This window comes from Gavia stellata, chromosome 3 (assembly GCF_030936135.1).
Source record: "Gavia stellata isolate bGavSte3 chromosome 3, bGavSte3.hap2, whole genome shotgun sequence".
NCBI classification, from domain to species: Eukaryota; Metazoa; Chordata; class Aves; order Gaviiformes; family Gaviidae; genus Gavia; species Gavia stellata.
Window position 1 is genome coordinate 83,119,989 of NC_082596.1, and position 21,417 is coordinate 83,141,405.

Genomic DNA, 21,417 nt, shown 5'->3' on the forward strand with positions numbered 1-21,417 from the left:
GTCCATGTACAGGTGTTCTCAGCCTAGAGGCATAAATGCAAAGGAGCTTGGTTCCAGAAGGAGCTTTCAGCAATACCTGAAAACTTTCAGAGATGTTTTACAGCTCCATATTACCATATTAGCACCGTACTGTAAAATCTAGATGAGCGACTTGCTCATTATGCTATTCTAACATGTGCGAGATAATGGTAAGCTTCCGAGATCGTCATTCAGTACAGTGCCAATATGCAGAAAAGCAGCCTTCTCTAACAGAGATTTGGGGTGAAGAAGTCATAGGGAATAAGCTTGCTTTTTAAAAGAAGGAAAAATATCTCCAACCCTTTATAGCAGCTGTTGGCATGAGGCACAGCTTTTCTGAGGATGAAAAACGGTATTATCCCATTTTGCAAACGGGGAAGTTGGGCTGCAAATGAGGTGGCCTTCCACGCAACAGCAACTGGAAGAGACAGAGTAGGTTTTGAGCTCTTGCCTCCTCTGACCCCAGACAGCTGTGGACCGCTGAAAACAGGGAGAGAGAGAGATTGTCATGATTTTATACTACGTTACAGTTTTATTGCAGTAATACATGCCCGCATTTGGGCTTTGGAAGGGAAGATCTCGTCTGTCATTTTTACCATGGTACGCTTCGTACTATGACAGCTCGCAGAAGCTTAAACCAAGGGATATTGTCTCACTGTTCTAGGATGGCATATTTCACCTCGAGAAGATGACTCCTGCTCCAAATGAGCATGTTGTGGTTTTAGGGATATGAGGTTGGTTCTTTAGACTTGCAGAAAGATGCAGAGCTGGGACAGGCTTCACACGTGAAGCTAAGTGTGAATGGCAGGGTATGACAAAACGTAATGGTGTGATGGTAGTTTTGTATTATTTGTGTAAGTTGTCCTGAATAAAGAGAATAATTCCTTCTGTATTTGATTTCTGTGTTTGAATGAAGTGGCTCATGTCAGATTTCGCAGGAGAAGAGTGTGACATGAGAGAAGTTTGCAGTCACTGGCAACTAGCGTAAAAGAACCCCTCTTTTTAGCCCCATATATTCACAGAAGAGACTTTGAAAAGAAACCATTTTTTAATCATTCCTTTGCAAAAGCTAATAAATACTTAAATAGAAGACTTGCCCTTTTATAGTGAAGAATTGATGAGCTGAAAGTGGGCAGTGAATTTGGCCATTTATGGAAAAAAGTTTTTTATTCTGTTTTATCTATAAATCATAGAATAAGCTTAACTGTGGTATGGCTTACCAGTTACCTGTGATCAAAAATAAAAGAAATACAAGAGAGTAAGAGGTAGGTACGAGACTTAAATGAAGATTTCGGGTTGCTAATACTCTTAAAATAGTTACGTGTTTCTTGAGACATATTTCTTGATACTGGTTCACTTAGCATTTTCTGAAATAGCATGAGACCTTTGAAAGTAGTATTTCCAAATACAGAGGTGAGACTTTTATGCACTTGAATCATAGTTAGACCTGGCCCCCTTATTTGGGATGTGTGAATTTAGTGCTCAACTTGTGCATGTGGGGGGATTACCCAGAAAACTGCACTGAGCAGAACTGTGTATATGATTTCTGAAGAGCTGAATGCCTCTTGGCTTGTGACAGACAACACCTTAGGGTTTATGAAGTGCAGCTCCCTCTCCCCACCCTCCAAGCAAATGAATTGCCAAACCCTGGGTGCCAGAGCTGAGGCAGCAGGGCAGAGGCACTCACTCGGTTCCCATTCCTCAAGGAGATCCCGTAGGGGAATGCAGGGGCTCCGTCCCACCAGCTAAGCTGCTAGTGCAGGAAGGAAAAAAACCAAATTGAAGTGCTGCTCGGTCTGACCATTGCTACCTCACCAGCCAGGAGAACTGATTACAAAAAAACCTCTGGAAAAGCCAGTTGTTGTCAGGAGTATTCTGTTAATGGCATTAAAATGAATTCATATCCTCTTACTGCTTTTAAAACGTGGACATCCTGGGGCATGGATGGATTCCACATATGTGCTAATATGGGGGACAGCAAAATGGGACCCTAGTACTGGTTTGAAACATGGGCTGCTACTGAAACTTATTAGTGATGAAAGAGCTAAGAGAAACTTCCTAGTGGTATTTTTCTTTTTATTTATGGTTCTGTCTTGAAAAATGAAAACCAATTTTCCATACTTCTCAAGTCTCCATTACTTTGATAGACTTCTCCGATTTTAATGCTGAAATCGCTTAATTATACTTTATATTGATGTCTGCCTGCCTTTTTTAGTTAGAATAAATAATTTTTCAAATAGCCGTGGACCGAAAGCTCTTTAAACTGAAAGAGTGACTCTAAGAGTTCTCTATAAATAGCTTTCTGTATAGGATGTGGGCCTTGGAAAGTAAGCTCTTTTCTGTTACGTGGTCTGAATTGACCAAAATTGCAAATTGGTGTACATACAGCCTTGATGGAGGGCTAGTCTACATCAAGAGTAGTATAGTCTAAGGCAATTGATATGCATTCTGAACTGCAGAAATTGAATTGTGGCCATATTAGGTATTAATTACATTCGTTGACACAAAATGCAAGTCAGTGGTCAGGTGAGGGGGAGGGAAAGGGACTACATCCAACTCCACAGCTATGCCTGCAAAGTTATTTTCCTTTTGCTTTCATTTTGTGAGTTTAAATTTGATAGCTCTAAGATGGACAGATTTCCTACTGATACTTAAATGGAAAAGAAAAACAAGCTATTTTATTGAAAGGAGATATGCACCTGATCACCTTTCCTGATTTCTAGTTTTCATTTCATTCCTTCTGCATTGTTTGTTCTTTTCCAGTTTAGGTAGCTGCTAGCTTGGAATGGTTCTGGCTGAGTAATTATTAAATCGGATTTCTGCCTTGCTTGGTTTGAAAATAAATCTCTTAGTGCAATTCATGGATTGCACTAGCTGCTAACTTTAAATCTTGCCAAATGGACTTTTTAACCTCCAGTCTTATGTAACCTTCTCTCTAGCAGAGCTGATCAACCACCCCAATATAACCCGAACAAAAACCAAGGAAAAGAAAAGAGAAAGTACAGTCAGCGAAAATGTCAGAAAGAAACTTAGGCAATCAGTCTAGATCTGGGAGTCTTGAATCCAAGGTGACATATCTAACAGCTTAACACATGACATGGTATGGCTTGTTACCTGGCAAAGCTCTTGCTTTGGGATGATTAGAAACGCTTTACATTTTCAAAGTGGATTTCTCAAAGCAAACCATTATCATGTTGAGACACAACACAAAACTCTCTAATAGAGATTGGTTTTGTTCTGCAGCCCTCTCAGCTTGCACCACTGAAACCAAAAAGCAGACTCGGCCTTTTTCCTCTGAACCATCTATGGCACCCTCTGAATTTGTATAGCTTATTACCAAAATGCGGCACTGAAGGAGTGTAACAGGCTCCACATGATGACATTTGTTGATGCATACCTATGGTTCTTCACCTGGGAGAGAAAACACAGCTCTCATTTCTCAAGTTTTGCAGAATATTGGCGGTCTGAATGAAAGATTGCCTAAGACATCCTGGTATTTTTAACAGCCATTAGAGGAGTGTAAAATGAGTAGTGGTGAAAAAGATGGAGAGAGATATTTGTAAGACACAAGTAGAAATCAGATGCTTAATGCTTGCCAGTGATTCTTGTGCACCAGTTCCATGTTATTTTGATAATCCTGCCCCAGTGACTAAAGTGAAACTGGTAAGCCTGGTAGTTTGAATGTAATGCTTTGTTTAAAAAATGGAGGGGGGAAGGGAAAAAAAGCCAAAATCCAGTATAAACATGCATTCTAAATAAGAACAAAAAAGAAAGTCTGGAACATGAGATTTTCTTTTGTGTTAAATGTATGCTGTTTTAAAAAACCCACATATTGTGCTAGTGTGAGAACCAGGAAGTGAGAATGACCCGCGTGGCAAACTTAACATAATAGACCAAGCTACAGTCTGGGAGAAAATGTAAATGGCACCAACGAGTGTCCAGGAACAAGAATGTGAAAAGCTTTCCAAGATGTTGAGCATTCAGGCTTGCATTTCTCTCATTTCTTTTGAGCATGTCTGTACTACAAGACATTGTTACAACAGAGCTGTGAGAAGCTGAGAGCTGATAAGGTGCTGACACCAATTCTGTGGTCAAAAGGAGGAGTTTTTTCTCAACAACATGAAAAACACTTGTAATTCAGCCCAAAGTCTTGCAGGGTTTAATTATAGGTAGTTTTGATGTTATGCAAAACACGACTTGACTTGTATTCCTTGACTTCAGTACAGAATTTTTCGTTTAAAATGAAACTTCGTACACAAGACTAAAAGTCAAAAGGTGTTATTCCATGGGGAAATGCAGCAGCACTTCAGGACATCATTGTAAAATACCCTGTAAGTGCTGCTGAGATGATAAGTAGGTTTTGTGTTGACTGCTTGAAGGATGTTAAATTCCACCAGCGGCATGATGCGTAATACTGCCCTAAAGACCTAAATGTACTCAGTTTTCTAATGCAATGTTAAACTTGCAGGTATTTTGAGAATAACATTCCAATTACTAATTTAACTGTCATTAGCAGTTGTGTATTACCTGGAGGATGAAATCTACTTAATCCTGTGATTCTTGCACATACCTTCATTTCTGAGGAATGTGGTGTTTAGGGCTGAGGTTATTGGGAAGGTGGGCACATCACCAGTAACTGAAGCAGCTGCATGTTCTGGGATGGAGATTTGGGAGAAAAGAACTGTGGGTGGTTTTTTTAGAATCACCCAAACTCTTCCAGTGACTAAACCTGAAGGTGTGGTACCTCCTGGAGCATCAAGTGCATCTGCAATCATTTCCTTTTGAAGAAAAATAGAGAAAAGCTTGTGCTGCAGATTAATATAGAGCTGAAACAGGTAAAAGCAGATAGAGAATTTGTTAACTAGATCCTAAGCCTTAAAATACTTTAATAGTTAGGTAATGGAATAAAGGATTCAACAATAAATACTTCATTTAAATTGGTCATCTTTTGTTTTGCTGAGTAAACTAGATACTGCGTATTTTGCAAGGAAGCACTTGCAATGTTCTTATGAACACCACAACACGCACCGCGGAGGAGAGTGCTGCCTTGGGTGAATGGCGGCCGGTCTTGCTTCCCTGTTGGTAGCTTCCTTTCTGTGGTACAACTGGGGAGTCATGTGCTGCAGTCAGAAATGGTGTGCTGCAGTCCAGGTAGCTTGTATTTGAAAAAGCAAAACAAAACTGAGGTTCAGATTTGGTTCATAATTATAAACGTGACTTCATTGCCTGTAGCGAGGGTGTCATACAAACAGAAGAAAGAAAATATGCAGTCTAAGGATTGCCATGATCTACCATAGGTCTGAGCTGTCTGTTAAGAGCCCTGTTCCTAGCTCTAGGATGTTTTCTTACAGCCAGGGCATATGCCCAGTGCTTTTCCAGTGAGCAGAACCAAGAGCAGTCTAGAGATGGGAAAGATAAATGCCAAAGAATTTAGCAGTCACATTGGAGAATCCTTCTAGCAGCCTTCCAGTACCTGAAGAGGGCCTCCAAGAAAGCTGGAGAGGGACTTGTTACAAGGGCATGCAGTGATAGGACAAGGGGGAATGGCTTTAAACTGAAAAAGGGTAGATTTAGATTAGATATTAGGACAAAATTCTTCACCATGAGGGTGGTGAGGCACTGGAACATGTTGCCCAGAGAAGTTGTGGATGCCCCAACCCTGGAAGTGTTCAAGGCCAGGTTGGACGGGCTTTGAGCAACCTGGTCTAGTGGAAGGTGTCCCTGCCCATGGCAGGGGGGTTGGAGCTAGATGATCTTTAAGGTCCTTTCCAAGCTAAACCATTCTATGATTCTATGATTTTTAAAGTAAAACTGTAGTTCCCAAGATTTCAGAATGAATATATCCATTTCTTGTAGCATACTGTAATTTATATGCTAAGGACTGTCTCAAGTTTGATTAAAACTAGTTTGACCAGTTAAATGGACATTAAAGTAATACAGATTTATAAAGTGTGGAATATTAACCAGATATAATGTAAGTGTAGATACCCATAAATAATTGTCTCCAGTGACAGTTCCCTAGTTAAATACCCTAAAGCCTTTTTAAAAAAGCGAACATGGGTCTCCATGTCCTTGTTAAGGAAATGGCAGGTAAGTTTGCTATTTATGCAAACAGTAACTGAGAACCTTTGCTATTGAAGAAAACATGTAAATGAGGATCGTATAGTTTTGCGGGTTTTTTTTTTATAGAAAGCATGAATTTAAAATCTCTTTGTGTGCTTTGTACTGTATGTTTAGTATAAGGCTTCATGTTCTTTGTTCAGGATGAGGCTAGAGAAATACAAGCTATAGATGTTAAGCTTGAAAAAATTCCCTTTCCCAGTGTGCAGTCCCTCCAGGAATGAGGTCTTCCCACATCTGCTCTTCACTAGGATTGTCGTGTGGAGGAGGCTAATGTTTTCATTGCCTACTAGCATCTGACTGGTACATTTTTGCAGTGTCTCTTTTGGAGGCACCCGAAACAGTTCAGGGGTCTGCCAGCCAAGTGTATTTGTGGTATTGAGATCCATGATAAGAGATAGCGCTGGAGGGACCAAATTGGAGCAAAATGTGTATTAGAAGGAAATCGTCCTATTATCTAGGCTTTTATCACCTTGCGTGTTTTTGTGATTAGACATGGTGGTGGTGTCTTAAGTATTTGAGGGAGGCAAAAAGTGGCCATAATTGGAATAATATGAGTGGAATCTCGCCTCTCCCTTGGCTGTGCATGTTCCTGCGACCTGAACAGTTTGAAAGATTTAGGTAATAAACACCTCTGAAATCTGCATCATTTTCTATTTAGGAACTTAATTCTAGGGTACAGATTAGAAAGCTTTGGCTAGTGTAAAATGTTTATTAAAGTGCTTCCTGGGGAGTCATGCACAAACCCCAAAGCAATGTGGCAACTTAGAAAGAATAAGGAGGAGGCACATGGTTGTATTTTTGGCTTAGTCTTTCAGGTTATTTTGAAGCCTGCAAACTGTTCCTACAAGAGATGTTCTTGTAAAATTAATCTCAGTCTCTGCAAAACAGGTGTTTACAGCAGAGTTTCCCCTTCCAACCGTGTGCCTAACAATAGCGTGATTAAGATCTCAATCTGGGGCAGGCTGACTTTTGGCTGCATGTGTGTACCTGCATGAGCATGTCTGCAAACTGCTTTTATTATTCAACAAAAAGACCATATGCAGGTAACCTGAATATAGGAGAAATGCCTTGACAATGAGCTGGGTCTCGAGTCTGTAGGAAGGCTGGTAGACTGAACGGGGCAGATGTGGCAAGTAGAAATTGATGGCAGCTATTTTAATTTAAGCAATCAGAGCATTGGATGAACTGAACACAAGGCTGAGCAACACATACACTGCACTGTAAAAATAACCTATTTTATGCTTCTTCTGTGTTCCTCAGTTTTTAATATGGCTTGTGTTTTTGTTATAAACAATGCAAACCAGCCTTGCAGGAGCTGCCAGGAATGAAACTGGAGGCACTGGCAGTTGAATCTACGCTGCTGGGCAATGCAATGTTGCGTTGGAGCACTGAAAAAAACCAGGTGTGGCAAAACCAGTGTGATTCTGATTTGAAACCAGCAATAGGTATGTATCAAATAATGCTAACACCAAAATGGATCAGCTATCGACAATTGTCTAAGGAGAATAGGGTTGATGTTATTTCCATCCATATTAGCTGGTCTTATAAAAGATGTTATCTCTGCCTACAAAGCACAGCCTCGCCTGGGGTGAGTGGGGAGTTTGCACACAGCTGAGCATTTCTTCCATGCTGCCTGTTGACTCGGGAAGGCAAGACTGTGTTGATCCGTCTTCTGCTCATATTTTCTGCAAGACGGCTCTGTAGCTGGAGAGGCTAAGGGCTTCTAATGGCTTAAGGAAATGAGGTGTATTGCGTTTGGCAGCACACTTCTACAGAGCAGCTCATACAGCACACAGATCAGTACTTCACATAAGTGGCTTTAATATAGGGTGAAACACACATAGTGCAGTCCCTTGATATATTTGTTTCTGAAGAATCTCCTACAGCTAAAGTAGCGCTGGTGTCTGACCAGAGTCAGCCTGGGTACTGGATCTTCAGACACTATGTGTCTTCAGGGTCTTCAGCTGTACAGTCCTCCAAGTCAGGAGGATGTAAGTCGAAAGTCTTCAATAGTTACTTTCAATGTAACCCACAAAATCTTCATCACCTTTTCATCAAATAATGGATAAATTTTATTTTTATTCAGGAATTCTGCCTAGCTAGCTAGTGTTATTTCACACAGGGTGCAAAGATGAATTACACGTGCGAAGTACTTGTGGTTTCAGGTTGATACTAATACGAATTGACAGTTTTGGCAAAACCTTTGCCTGTAATGAAACTGCTGATCTTCATTCCCATGCTGTTCTTGGAAAAATAGGTTCCTAATTGATGATTTAATACATACCTCAGAGCTCAAGTATTTCACATGAATCTTAGTAATATCTCAGGTACAAATTTTAAATTTACTCTCAAAATAATTGTCATGTGATTATTAACTTTTCTGATAACTTTATGCATTATTAGTAGTGATGCTTCTCAAATGAAGCAGTTAGTCATGTACAAGTTCTTAAATAGCCAGGCACAATTTTATATCAGCTTGCAGTGTGCTTAATTTATTATAACTCTCATAAATGGAGTCTAATATCAATTATCATAATTGAGATATATTAATGACAAACGGTCCATATTAAAAAAAGCACATCATCCTTCCCATTTTTGTGTGGTATATGTGTCCTCAGGAATTTTAAAATAATATAAAAATTGAAGTTCCTATTTTTTTCTTTTTTTAAAAAGCAATTTGCATCAAAGGTGTTCTATTTCTAACCAGAGGAAAATAGGACAGATCTGGCTGAGAATTAAACCTTTAGACTTGGTGATATTACTTCTTAAAATTCCTTTATTGGCTGCATATTAAAAGAAAACAGTAACAAAGTTGGAATTGGCTTCTTTTAAAGATCAAAGTTAGAAAATCAGGAGAACACGAATTCTGTATTTTATGTATTCACTTCTCTTTTCCTCTATACTCCTTTGCCAGATCTTGAGATTCATGAGGCTTTGGAGGAAGGAAAGGAGGCACAGTTGTTACAGGACTGTGCACATGCTGAGGGAGGGAGAAAAAAATTATCTGTGGTCCATGAAGAAAACACCGCAGGTGCCAAACCAAGATGTTCCTGGTTTATTATTGTGTGTCTCACAGCAATAAACACACCGAATTGTTCAGTGTTAAGGACTCGGCTTGAACAACCAGGGCACGTGGAGACCACAGGCCATGATTTGTTGTGTGCATCTAATGAACTAGCATCTTGTTGCCTTCGGATACATGTAACTGCCATGTGGAGGGGGTCTGCTGCTCACAGCCCTGCAGGCGTGGAATTGCATGAGGGGCCTGGCCCCTCGGGGCACAGCTGTGTGCCACTCACAGCCGTCTTTTCCGTAGGGAGAGGTGGTCAGGTGCGTGTTTTCTGCTGCCTCCTTGCACCAGCAGCACAACCTACCTGGCTGAAGGAGAGCTGGTTCCTGTCACGGCTCTGAAACATAAGGAACACAGAAAAAGAGGGTAGGATAGCGTAGGGGAGGGGAGGACAGGACGGGATAGGGTAGGGTAGGGTAGGAAAGAGGAAAGGAGAAAGAAAGAAAGAAAAAAAGAGAAAGAGAAGGAGAAAAGAGAAGAAAAGGTCTACACCCTACTACTACTAGGGTGTGAAGAGGCTTGAACCTCAGTGAGACCTAGCGTTTCTGTTCTGTTAATTCCAAGTAACATCAGAAGAAAAGGAAAATGTGTGAGGATAATTGAGAAAGAACAGAAAACCATGGCTTTGTTGCTAAAAGGCAAGGCTAGCGAGTCTAATTCTACCTAGGGGTATGCTACAGACATCTTCGAACATTAACCTGGTAAACTGATTGACCTGGGCTGGTGAGATAGGAGCGTCTCTGAGTGTGTGTGTGTGTGTGCGATGGGAAATACGAAATTGTACTGCATATTTTGAGAAGTAGTAAGTTCTTTTTTTTTCCTTTCATAAAAGTTTCAGAAAATCTTTTGAAAATTGTGTCTGGAAATTCCTTGTTTCCTTAAGTTCCTATATACATCCCGTTATAAAAAACTTGCATTTTTTTTTTGGAACAGAGGTGTAGGGTGAATCAATGAGGTGCAGGTGAGGTTTCTTCAAGATCTTTTCATTTATTTTGAGCAGCTGAGGGGTGGGGCCGTTTCTGGGATTGGTATTTCCTTTCGTTTGGAGTGTTGAAACCCTGCCTTGAGAGGGATGTGCATTTTACGGCTCTTGTCTGCAGGCAATGTGAGATAACTCATGCCTGGGAACAGGCTTGTGCAAGGGCTACTTTGGCCTGACCCACCGCACGTGCCTACATTGCACTGAAGGCAGTGGGATTTCAGAAGATATCTGTTGTCTTCCTAAACTGGTTTTTCTGGAGGTGGACTGAGCTCCCCACACTTTGCATGAAGTTGAACAGGGGCTTTGGAAGTTTAGCTTTGGCAATCAGACTATGGCAATTTACAGGTGATACCTGTGTTTTTGTCCTTTCCTGATGCACTGTTCTCTGTACTGAGAATGAGGTTGATAGCAAGTCCATTTCTGTAATAGCCAGACCCTTTAATGGGATGTGAAAGTATATGCTAAATGAAACATTTACAAATCTATAAGCACATAAGAAATATAATTGGGCAGACAAATCTTTACTGACAGAAGAGAGAGATAGTAAGAGTCTAATGCTAGGGACTTCTTCATTATAGAAGCACAATTTGAAATATAAAATTTGGAAATAACATTTCCTTTCCCAGACTGTACAAATGTATGCTGCCTGTATTCCAGGGATTCATCTCCACCAGATCAGCTCAGTCTTCAAGTGTAAAATCTAAAATGTTCTGTGAGTTCTTCTTCCTGGTGTATTATGAGCTTATGGATATTTAACTTTTTTTGACACTGTTATCCCAGGAAATCCTGATTATCATGAATATTCAATTTTCAAAGCGCTTAAATGTGCTCTAGGTGACCTGTAGACATGAAATTTTGTAATATAAATGTAGTCAGATTATTTCTTGTATACAATAAGAAAGATAACTGTGCAAGCTCTCCAGTTCTCTTCCTGCTTTCTGCAGGAGAATGGAAACTTCAGGATAAGCACAATGAACAGCAGCTCTTAGAAACTGAAGAAATCCTTGCTCCTGTTGTAGAAGTCCTCCACAGTGGTCTCTGGATTTGTTTCTTCTTCCATGAGAAGAACAATACAGTCAAAGAATACTGAGCATGCGGAGAAGCAGATGAAGTCTATCATAACTTCGAAGTGTTGTATTTAACCTTGCTCTTCTGATGTGCTGGTCTGCCAACTGCTTCATCAAAGTTCCCTGAAAATAACTGATATATTGCAACTTCTTATATAAAATCTGCTTCTGGACTGTCTCTTTCCAGACCCTGTTCTGTCCAGTAGTGAAGAGGCAGGGCCATCAAATGCTGTGCCATTTTACAGGAATGGTGCTCAGCATCAAAATTTTCAAGGCTCTTCCTTTTGGATGTGGTTTGCACTCAGCTGGTAGCTGCTAGAGCTAGTTCAAAACAACTAGGTGTCAATGGTAGTGCAAATTACTGAAGCCATACCGGGTACTGGCTTGCATGGTAAATAGTTGTAGGCAAATTTTTTTTCTCGGTCTGTCATTCACAAGGTGGATGCAATGGTTACGGGGGTTAGGGAGAGGCAGGGGAAGTGGGAGAGGCTGAGCAATGGAGCCAGGGCCATCAGACTCTCGGGGACAGGCAGGCTCTCTCCTGTTTGTTAGACTTGAGTCCTTTGGGGGGGCGGGGGAGCAAAAAGGTCTGTACTGTTGCAAATGTTAATATGTAGGTAGTAATACAGAGTGGATTTAACACTGTGTGAATACATGCCTCAGTGACTTAATGCACTTTGCTGTCTGTTTCACTTGTGAGACATCTCACTGAGATTCACTTTCATGTGGCACCAGGCAGGATTATCCCTGCAAGGATATCCTGTACAGTCACAGAGATAGTTAAATGGCTTGATCTACGTGCTACGTTTCTTCCAGGTATAGTTGGTTATAATTCTAAAATACTTTTTAAGGTCTGCTTTGTGTCTGCTGCACCCTGAGACCCTTTGCACTGGAGGACGGTTCAGAGCTGTGCTTCAGGCACAGTTAAGGTGGGACAGGGACTAGATCAGCATCTGTTTGAGGCAGTGGAGCACATGGGGGCTTTTTCTGGAGAAAGTGACAGGGGAGCCAGATACCTTAGCTGGGGAGAGGAGGAGAAGTATTTGTAATTCAGATACAGGGGGAAAGGAACATCATAGCATTGCTACCTGCAGGGCTGGGTGATGACCCTCATGATTGCTGTGCTTTTGCACGATAGTCTGGCATAGCTATAACGGTGATGATCTAGGTGGCTTTTAAATAGAGAGATGTAACACTCAGTGTCACAAGGAGTGAATCTATTCTGTTATAAAGTTGTTGAAACTATGCTGGAAGGTGGCAGTCCATTTGTAACTGTAAATACTTACTTATAGAGCATAATGATAGTCTCTGAAACTCTTCCCCATCTTCTGCTCCTGTATCTTGAGCCAGCTGGCTGTGATGCAAATTGAGACACAGATTTCACAGTGTACCTCCGAGCAAAAACAGTGTATGTTTCTTTTCATAGTTTGGGAGCACATTTCTCATATGCGTGCATCTCTGCTTATTAAAGGTCCTTTGGCATACACATTCTGTAGCTAGCTGTATCTGAGACTAAAAGCTTTTTGTGGGAGAAAATACAAATTGTGTTGAGTTACTACTATCCAGGGAATAGCAAAATCTGGAAAAATACACAAGATACAGCAAATGAAGTTAGGCTCACAGTGTCTGGGCTTTGCCGGGAAACAAATACAGGCTTAATTAGGGATTGCAAATTGGGATACACACATGACCAGTATAAATCTCTGATCCTGCTGACTTGCAAAAGCCCTTTCAAAGTTTTTCGTTGTAACTGTACATAAAAAATAAGCTGGAGTAATATTTATGGAGTATCAAGAAGCCTGTAAATTTGTCAGATAACAAACTAATGTCCATAGCCTGCCCTAAATACCTAAAAAGCTGGTATCTCTGCCATGAAGATAGAGATTAGATTGCTCAACTATGGCTCTGTGGAAGTTAATCCTTTTATTGCTGTTCCCCATAAAATTTCAGACAACAAAGTAGTGTTTTAGTAACATTAGGTTACCATTTTGCAGGGCTGTGTGCTAACCATTCAACAGTATTTGCAAATTGTTGTTGTTCTTGAATGCTGAAATCAGAAAGGTCTCTGCTGACCATAATATCTCATTTTTGTCCAAGACATGGAAAGTCTGCTGTTGGGCTGTGCCTGTGTCTTGTATCTGTGGTAGCAGAAAATCTACTGAAAGACAGCTAGTTCTTAGTGGTATTAAAAATTAATTATTATTTAGCCTTCTATGAGCACTCTTATGAATTTTTGCTGGTTTGCATCCACATTTTTGGCAAGTGTGTGAAAAATATAGGGCCTATGGGACTACCTGCCTTTGAAAAACAGAAAATTAGATTCAGCTTCCTTGGAGAAACTCTTAAATTAAACATTTGTTTGACAGTATTTTGAAAAAATCACCTTCGCCACCATTTTCAAAGGGTACGAAACTAGGAATTTTTTTTTTCTTAACCTTTAATTGAGTATGAATGATGTATTTAATACCAGAAGTGTATTTTTTGGGCAATCGTGGAGATTTTCATGTTCATTAATGACACAATATATCTGTGTCTCCTCCTGTTTTAACAGACAAAGTTTTCTTTGAAGTACAGTGGAAAATTTTCTATATTCTTAGTTGAGACTCCCATACAAAGGGTATATAAATACTGATATGGTTACATACATGCTCAACTTCTTTTGAACAACTGAACTGTGTAGCTGATCACTTGTGGTGCTTGCAAACCGTGAGCAGAGGCTACGAAGCATGCACCCCTCTTTTCCCCCCCTATTTTTTATTGCGTTATATCACATACTACATGTAAGCCTGCATTCAGAAGTACCCGTATTTGCTTCTGTTACCTTACCGAATGGTCGCAGGCTTGCTGTGTTTCAGTCTCTGCATTTCCCATCCTGCTGCGGGGGGCTGTGAGGCGCTGCCATGTGCGGGAATGCGGGGCTCGTGGTTGGCGATCCCTGTGGGAGCTGTGGGGTGGCAAGGGGCTGGGTGGGGGTTCCGTGCGTGGGGATGTCCCCACTTGGGAGCTGCTCTTACTTCTGGGGCTGCTGGAGCGCGGTGCCCGCAACCCTCTGAGTGAGGGAGGCACACGCTCCTGGCCTCTGGGTACCATCAGCCCTGCACATAGGCTGTACCTACAGCGGGAGCTGGCTGTGTAGGTAACAGGCGGTGAGTGGAGTGAGTAGATGCGGTCTTCTGTCTTAGGAAGAACAACAGCCTTCTCACTGACTCTAGGCTCGCTTTGAACTTTCCAAACCTTAATGCAAAGTGTGTTTATAGCCTTTGCAAGAGTGATAGTGGACTTTGTGTTAACCAGGGGTGGATGTCAAGATTGACAGTCAAATTCAGTTTGTGCCCAACCTGAATATAAATACAGCTTTTTTCTACTTCCATTCTTTATATCTCTTTCTCAGGACACAAGAGATCATGATGTATGTTAGTCCTCCATCATCTTGTTACTCCCTCCCCTCCCCTCCCCTCCCTCCCCCCTGAAAAGTAACCAGGGTTAGAGGGGTTCAGAGGAGGACTGTCCATAAGGGGATGTGGCAGAAGGGGGTTTTTGCTGACTGAAATGCTGCAGGGCTGAGCGGGACGTAAGCTCAGTGGCAGGGGTGCTCAGCGGCGTCAGTGCGTTCAGCTGATAATGTCTGACCAAACCTGTTGTTGTCTTTTCAGGAGCCAGCATCAAGTTTTCTCTTGCACCTCAGTTGATCTGATTTTGATTCTCTTGGTGATAAATGCTGGGCTTTGGGTAACCACCTCCTTCTCTTTTCTGTTACAGAGCTCCAACATGGGAGGCAAACTGAGCAAGAAGAAGAAGGGGTACAGTGTCAATGATGAAAAAGCTAAAGACAAAGACAAGAAGGCTGAAGGAGCAGCAGCTGAGGAAGAGGAAACTCCAAAGGAGGCTGAGGATGCCCAGCAAACCACAGAGACCACAGAAGTGAAGGAGAACAACAAGGAGGAAAAGGGCGAAAAGGAAACTCAGGTCGCTGCCAATAAGACAGAAGAAAAAGAAGGGGAGAAGGAGAAAACAGTGACCCAGGAAGAAACCCAGAAACCAGAACCAGAGAAGTCGGAGGCTGTTGTCGATGCGAAAGTAGAGCCACAGAAGAACAACGAACAGGCACCCAAGCAAGAGGAGCCGACTGCAGCCTCTGCTCCCGCTGCCACTAGCGAAGCACCCAAAACTTCTGAGCCTAGCAACGATGCAAAAGCTTCCCAGCCTTCAGAAGCCACAGCTCCCAGCAAAGCAGATGACAAGAGCAAAGAGGAAGGGGAAGCCAAAAAGACTGAGGCTCCCGCAACACCTGCAGCCCAAGAAACTAAAAGTGAAGTGGCCCCAGCTTCAGACTCAAAACCTAGCAGCAGCGAGGCTGCGCCTTCTTCCAAGGAGACCGCGGCAGCAACAGCAGCACCTAGTTCCACTGCTAAGGCCTCGGACCCTGCAGCCCCGCCAGAGGAAGCGAAACCTTCTGAAGTTCCAGCGACCAATTCGGATCAAACCATAGCAGTGCAAGATTAAATTGGACAGCCTGTTGAAACAACCACTTAAAACAACCTGTGTCTTTTTTTTATTTTTTCAGCTCTACTAACTCGTTTCAGATCTGAAATAACAAATATGTATTGCCCAGAAAGAAAAGGAGAAAAAAAAAAAAAGAAAAAATGAAAAGGATGTCCCATCAAGTTGGGAGGGAGGGAGGGGGGAGAATCCAAATAGTATTTTTGTGGGGAAATATCTAATATACTTTCTGCCAACTTGACACAAGTCCTGGATTTAAAAAAAAAAGTAAAGTAAATGGATGTCTGAAAGTACAGCACATCTTTTTTATCTGAACTGCTGTAAATGCACTCCACCAATGTATCAAAATCTTCTTTTTGTTCTGTAATGGGGTTTGGGAGTGATGCGTTTGATTCTGCCCACTGGGTTTGTGCCAAGGCAATCAGATCTTTATGAAAGCAGTATTTTCTGTGGTTTTTTTATTTACAGCCTTTCTTATTTTGATATTTTTTTTATGCAGTGGATGAATGCCAACTTTCAGACAAAACCCACTTAGCTGTCCACATATTTCTCAATGCCAATCCTCCAATTCTTCCTCTCCAAATATTTTTTGGGAGTAAAAAGCATTCTCATCCTACTTAGCCTACCTAGATTTCTCATGACGAGTTAATGCATGTCCGTGGTTGGGTGCACCTGTAGTTCTGTTTATTGGTCAGTGGAAATGAAAAAGTCTGCGTTCATTGCAGTTCCAGTTTCTCTTCCATTCTGTGTCACAGACACCAACACACACTCATTGGAAAACAAATGAAAAAACAAAATGTACAATGGATGCATTGAAATTATATGTAATTGTATAAATGGTGCAACAGTAATAAAAGTTAAATAATTTAAAAAATATAAAAGTGTAAAGACTGATTAAATCTTCACTTCTACCCCTTGGGAACTAGGTGAAGGTGATCCTTACACTCTGAGAAGAAGTGTTACATCTGGGTCTTCTTACTCTCCTATTTATAACAAAGTAGAGGTAAAGAAAGAATCATCAACCTCAAACCTAGAAACATGCTGCCGTAAACTCCTACTTCAACAGCCACAAGCATTCATAGGTGAGGTTGGAAGAAGTGGCAAATGAATAGCACATCTCAGATATGTTTTATCTCAGGCAAAGTAGGAATGGCTTTTGCCTGCCTTAACGTGAAAAAAATGCTCTCTTGCTATTTTAAAGAGCCAGAGGCATGCTGACTGCGTTTTAACTGGGAGTTAATGGATTTGATAAACTGATCTTTTAAAAAGAGACAATTAAATTTAATCCTAGTCCTGTTAAAATATTCCTAGTGCTGATAGACTTTGTTCTTTTCCCCATTGCCGTGGTGCAGGAGATGAACCAAAGCTGCCACAATAGGCCAGTTTTGTGTATTTCAAATATGGGCAACCTTGTGTAGATGAGCAGATTTTAGCCTAGGATAAACAACATTTTTCGATAGTTTTGCCTGTTTGTCCCATTTTTATTCAACAGAACTGCCGAATAATTGCAGGTTCTGCTGAGTGGCGTCCTTGCTGGATACAGACAACGATTTCAGTGCAGAGCCCAGGATTCACAAACCCGGTTAAAGCATATTTGGTCTGTCCATCAATAAGCTCTTAGGCTGAGCAGAGGTTCTGAGAGAAGTGGGGAATGGTAAACAGAAACACAGCTTGTACACATACCAAAGGGATGAGTGGACTTGTATTTAGTAAATAAGGGAAAAGGTGTTTTAAAATGATATAAATTATTTCACATACTCTTTCTCCATGCAGTGAGGATGTTTCACTCTGGAGACTTCCATAATTCTTATCCTTTATTTTCTTCAGGAATATGGTGTTCTTGTACTGTGCTGGGGATACTGATGTGAAGTTGGGTACCCGTGGAAAGCTTACTGGAACAGGCAGGAGTAGTTCTGTTGGGTTTAGATCAGGTCATTCGCTTTCATGAATCTTGCACCACCATCAAGCTTTTGCATCCTTAATACAAAGGAGTCAATTTCATGCATAACATGTCAAAATAAAGTGGATTCTTCTGCACACAGAAAGGTCAGCTAAGTACTCTGACTTAAAAAGAAGACAGGCTAATTTAGGTTAAATAGCTGAAGCACTACAAGGGGTCAGGCATATAACACATTCACAGTAGTTCACCAAGCTTTGTGCTTACATAGCTGTCACGATCTACAGCATCTTTGTGTGGCCAAGTTTGTGGCTTTCCTGCAAATCTGTAAGAGGCCTCTGCCATCGTTTCCCTGTGTAGATGTGTCCTGGAGAGGGGGGACTTCTGTCCACAACTCCCTGATGAATTTTCACAAGATGAGTCCAGGATCGAGAGGAGGAGTGCAGGGATCCTGCAGTACTTTGCGATGTCGTAGTACTGAATCGACCCGGAGCTGATGGGACTAAATCTGTGCTTTGCCTTTGGGCTGGAAGTGGCTGCCAATGGACAATAGGTATGTAACTTGTTTACTGGGATGGTATGCAAATGTACCTACTAACAATATCACACCTTGACTGGTATCACACCCATTCACTTTCAATAAAATGTTCAAAATAGCACTTAATCTCTATTACTAAAATAGTTTGACAATCAATACCTGCCTTGTTTTCCCCTGAGCTTTCTTCAGTTGGCACACTTAAAGCTGCTGAGATGATCTTGAATGCAGTCTTACTTTGATTATTTAAGGCAATTAAAAATACCCCTGTGCTCCCCAGCTGTATCCAAATCCAGCAGCCTCTGCAGCAGTTGACAGCAAACTTTTAACATATGTGCTGCAGTTCTCACAACCTGCTTGCTGACAGTAGTTTCTTCCCAACAGTGTTGATGGTGCAAGGGAACATTACGCCCCATGTGGCTGGAAATCACTAGCACATGGGCAAAGAAATACACACTTGTGTTTGGGAAGCTGAGAGGCAGAGCAGCCAAAATCTAATGCACTTATTTAAGTGCTCAGTATTCTCAAAAAATAAAAAGGGAAGTTGCCATATGATTTTAATTCTTTTATTAATAGAGAGGGCTGCAAAATTAGCCTTGTCATAGTAGTTAAAATGCTTAGTGTGTAATTGGTGGTGCCAAGGCATTCTGACTTAGACCATTGCTCCACAGTGCTGCTATTCTATACCTACACAGAGAGGGAAAGAAATCATCTCTGTTCAAAGAGCTTAAGCATATATGGTTAATAGAAATATGAAGCATGTTGTTTGCCTGAAGTGGCATGAGAAGAGATTAGAGCCTAGAGCCCTGCTTTTCTTCACCTCAGTCCAGTATCTCATCTCCAAGATCCTATTTTTCTGAGTTATAATCACTCTTTAATAACAGTAAAAGTATGCTAAGGGTACAGAGCTAACAGGCATGTTAATGCTTTGAGGGTAAGCACATTGCAGATAACCTCAAAGGACCCAGCCCTCTAGTGAAAGCGTGCCAAAGGAACAGAGAAATTCAACCCTGGGAAAGAACCTTTGCTATTGTTTAGAGCCTCTAAAGAGAGATGTTTGCAAGGTCTCCCTTGTTTTGCCTTGGAGACTGTCAAGAATCTGTTGCTCTCCCTTCGGCAATAGGAAGGTCAGTGCCATTGGCTTTGCTCACACTTTGCTCTCACTTTCATAGCAAGGAGAAATGCAGCTGCTGTTAAATGTAGAGCAACGTAACCTTTCCTTTTTTTTTCTTTTTTTTTTTTACTGTACTTGAAATGTACCTGCTGGTATTTTTATAATGACGTTTTGAGATGGAAAAACAACTAACGTTAATGTTAAAATATTCACAATGAAATAGCTTCCTAGGAGCAATGCTTACCACTCCTCCTGTAGCTGGTTTCTGTACACTTACTTATGTGTCTGTACAGGATAGACACTTCCATGAAGAAACAGTAAAATAAAACGTTACAGGATGTGTTGGTGTCTTATGTGACAGCACTTCTAGGCATGTGACTGCGTGACTGCCAGTATCTAAACAGTCAGTGACTCCCAAATTTCTGCTGGCGCTTCCTTTGTCCCAGCACTTAACTAGGAGGTCTATCCATTCTCTGTCTCACCTAACCATTGCCTTCTCCAGATCAGCTTGAACTCCAGCTTAGTTCTAGTGTACTGAACTGAGCTTGAAGCAGTGGGCAAATCAAGCCCTCAGCCTTGCTTCAGGAGCTTCTTATCACTAGATTGCATTTCTGTGGATTTATCCTTATTTAGCCAAACTGGGGAGTGTGTCAAAGAAATACCGCAGGTTTGTTGCCAGCACTGCAGAAGGCATTTTCTCACAGTGCATTTCTTCAGTACATCTACTGCTATACTTTCATTGTTGTCTCCTTGCACTGAATTCATAGTCTTTAACGTTTTTCTAAAAGATTTTTAAAGTGTTAATCACTTGGTTTGGTCTTTTTTTTTCAGGGTCACATATTTTTTTCTGTGCCAAACTCTCCACATTTATCCTGAGTCTGATTTGGTTGACTTTCTGCCTTCCATTTATTCTTCTTTTTTTTTTTTTGCATCCTGTTTTATATTTAACCTCCCTACCATATCTCATGCAATATAAATGCGTATCAACTGTTAAGCAGTCAGATTTGGAAACCATGTCCCTCCACTTACGGGAAAAACAGAGCACATTGAACAGCAGCATACATGTGTTTTCCTTCACTGCTGTGAAAAAGAGTCATCTCCGGGACTGGCAGAGTTTTGTTTGCTGCATTTATCATGGTGGATTCAATATCTGGCCACAGAGTCAGGTAAGCAGGAGGAGGTATTTTTAGGTTTTTTTTTGTTGGGGGAGAGAGGGAAGGAGTGGATGTTTCAAAATATGGGCACAGGAGTTGGGTCACAGGGCATATGACACAATCTTTTTGTTTCCTGGAGACAACACTATTGTATGTTAACTGCCCACCATAGGGTTGCCGAGTCTCTCCAACTTGTCAGGATACTTGTCTCTCTTTTAACATATTTGCTTGTGTAGGCAATAAATATTAATTCCAGTTCTTACTCTCATGGCTGTTTAAATGTATTGCCTCCATCTTTAGCTCGTCTTCCCTCCACAATGTAAGACTTACATCTCTTGAGAGTCTCCCATTGCATCAGAAGGCTGACTGAGCTTCTTGATAGCTTGGCTTGATCAAGATTACTTTTTCTGAGATTGTTCAGTTAAGTGAGGTGCGCATTTGATTGAGTTACAACTCTGTTTCACTTACTAAGCAGAAGTTCAAAGGCTTTACCGGATGTTCCTGCTGACGGTGAGGTGAAATCTTCCTACAAGCTCTAGCAGTCTGTTATTTGGATCGTTATCAGGTTGCTGCAAAATGAATAACTTGCTAAACATCACTGCTGGTTCAGCTGGCCAGTAATTTTAGACTAACACTTGGTAAAGTTCAATATTCAGTCTCACTTGAGAATTGAACAAATTGTACTGGGCTCAGTACAAGGACAGAATAGAGCTGTTCACATTAACAGGTGGAAGAGTAATAGAATTCAATTTTTTTTCCTCCATTCAGTTCTATCCAGTTCAGAAAACCAGTGTGAAACAGGAGTCTGTCCTAGATGGTCTTTTCACTTTGGGAATGGGGCAAAGCTCATAGCAGCCAGACTGTAAGTCATACTAGCCAAAAAATGGAGAAGGTCTTTAAAACTTAACAGTTAGTACTTTAAACCTTAAACCTGAATATTAGGTGTTTTAATCACAG

General features: G+C 41.2%; 1 protein-coding gene across 2 annotated transcripts in view; it reads left to right on the forward strand.

Moving 5' to 3' along the window:
* Nucleotides 1-15,883, forward strand: part of BASP1 (brain abundant membrane attached signal protein 1) — a 52,653-nt gene extending 36,770 nt beyond the window's left edge. For both annotated transcript variants that reach the window (XM_059815572.1, XM_059815573.1), the window contains exon 2: nucleotides 15,020-15,883. In XM_059815572.1, coding sequence (XP_059671555.1) covers nucleotides 15,029-15,763 — 735 coding nt within the window. In that variant the 5' untranslated portion in view covers nucleotides 15,020-15,028 and the 3' untranslated portion in view covers nucleotides 15,764-15,883. The remainder of the gene's footprint in view (nucleotides 1-15,019) is intronic.
* Nucleotides 15,884-21,417: the final 5,534 nt, after the last annotated feature.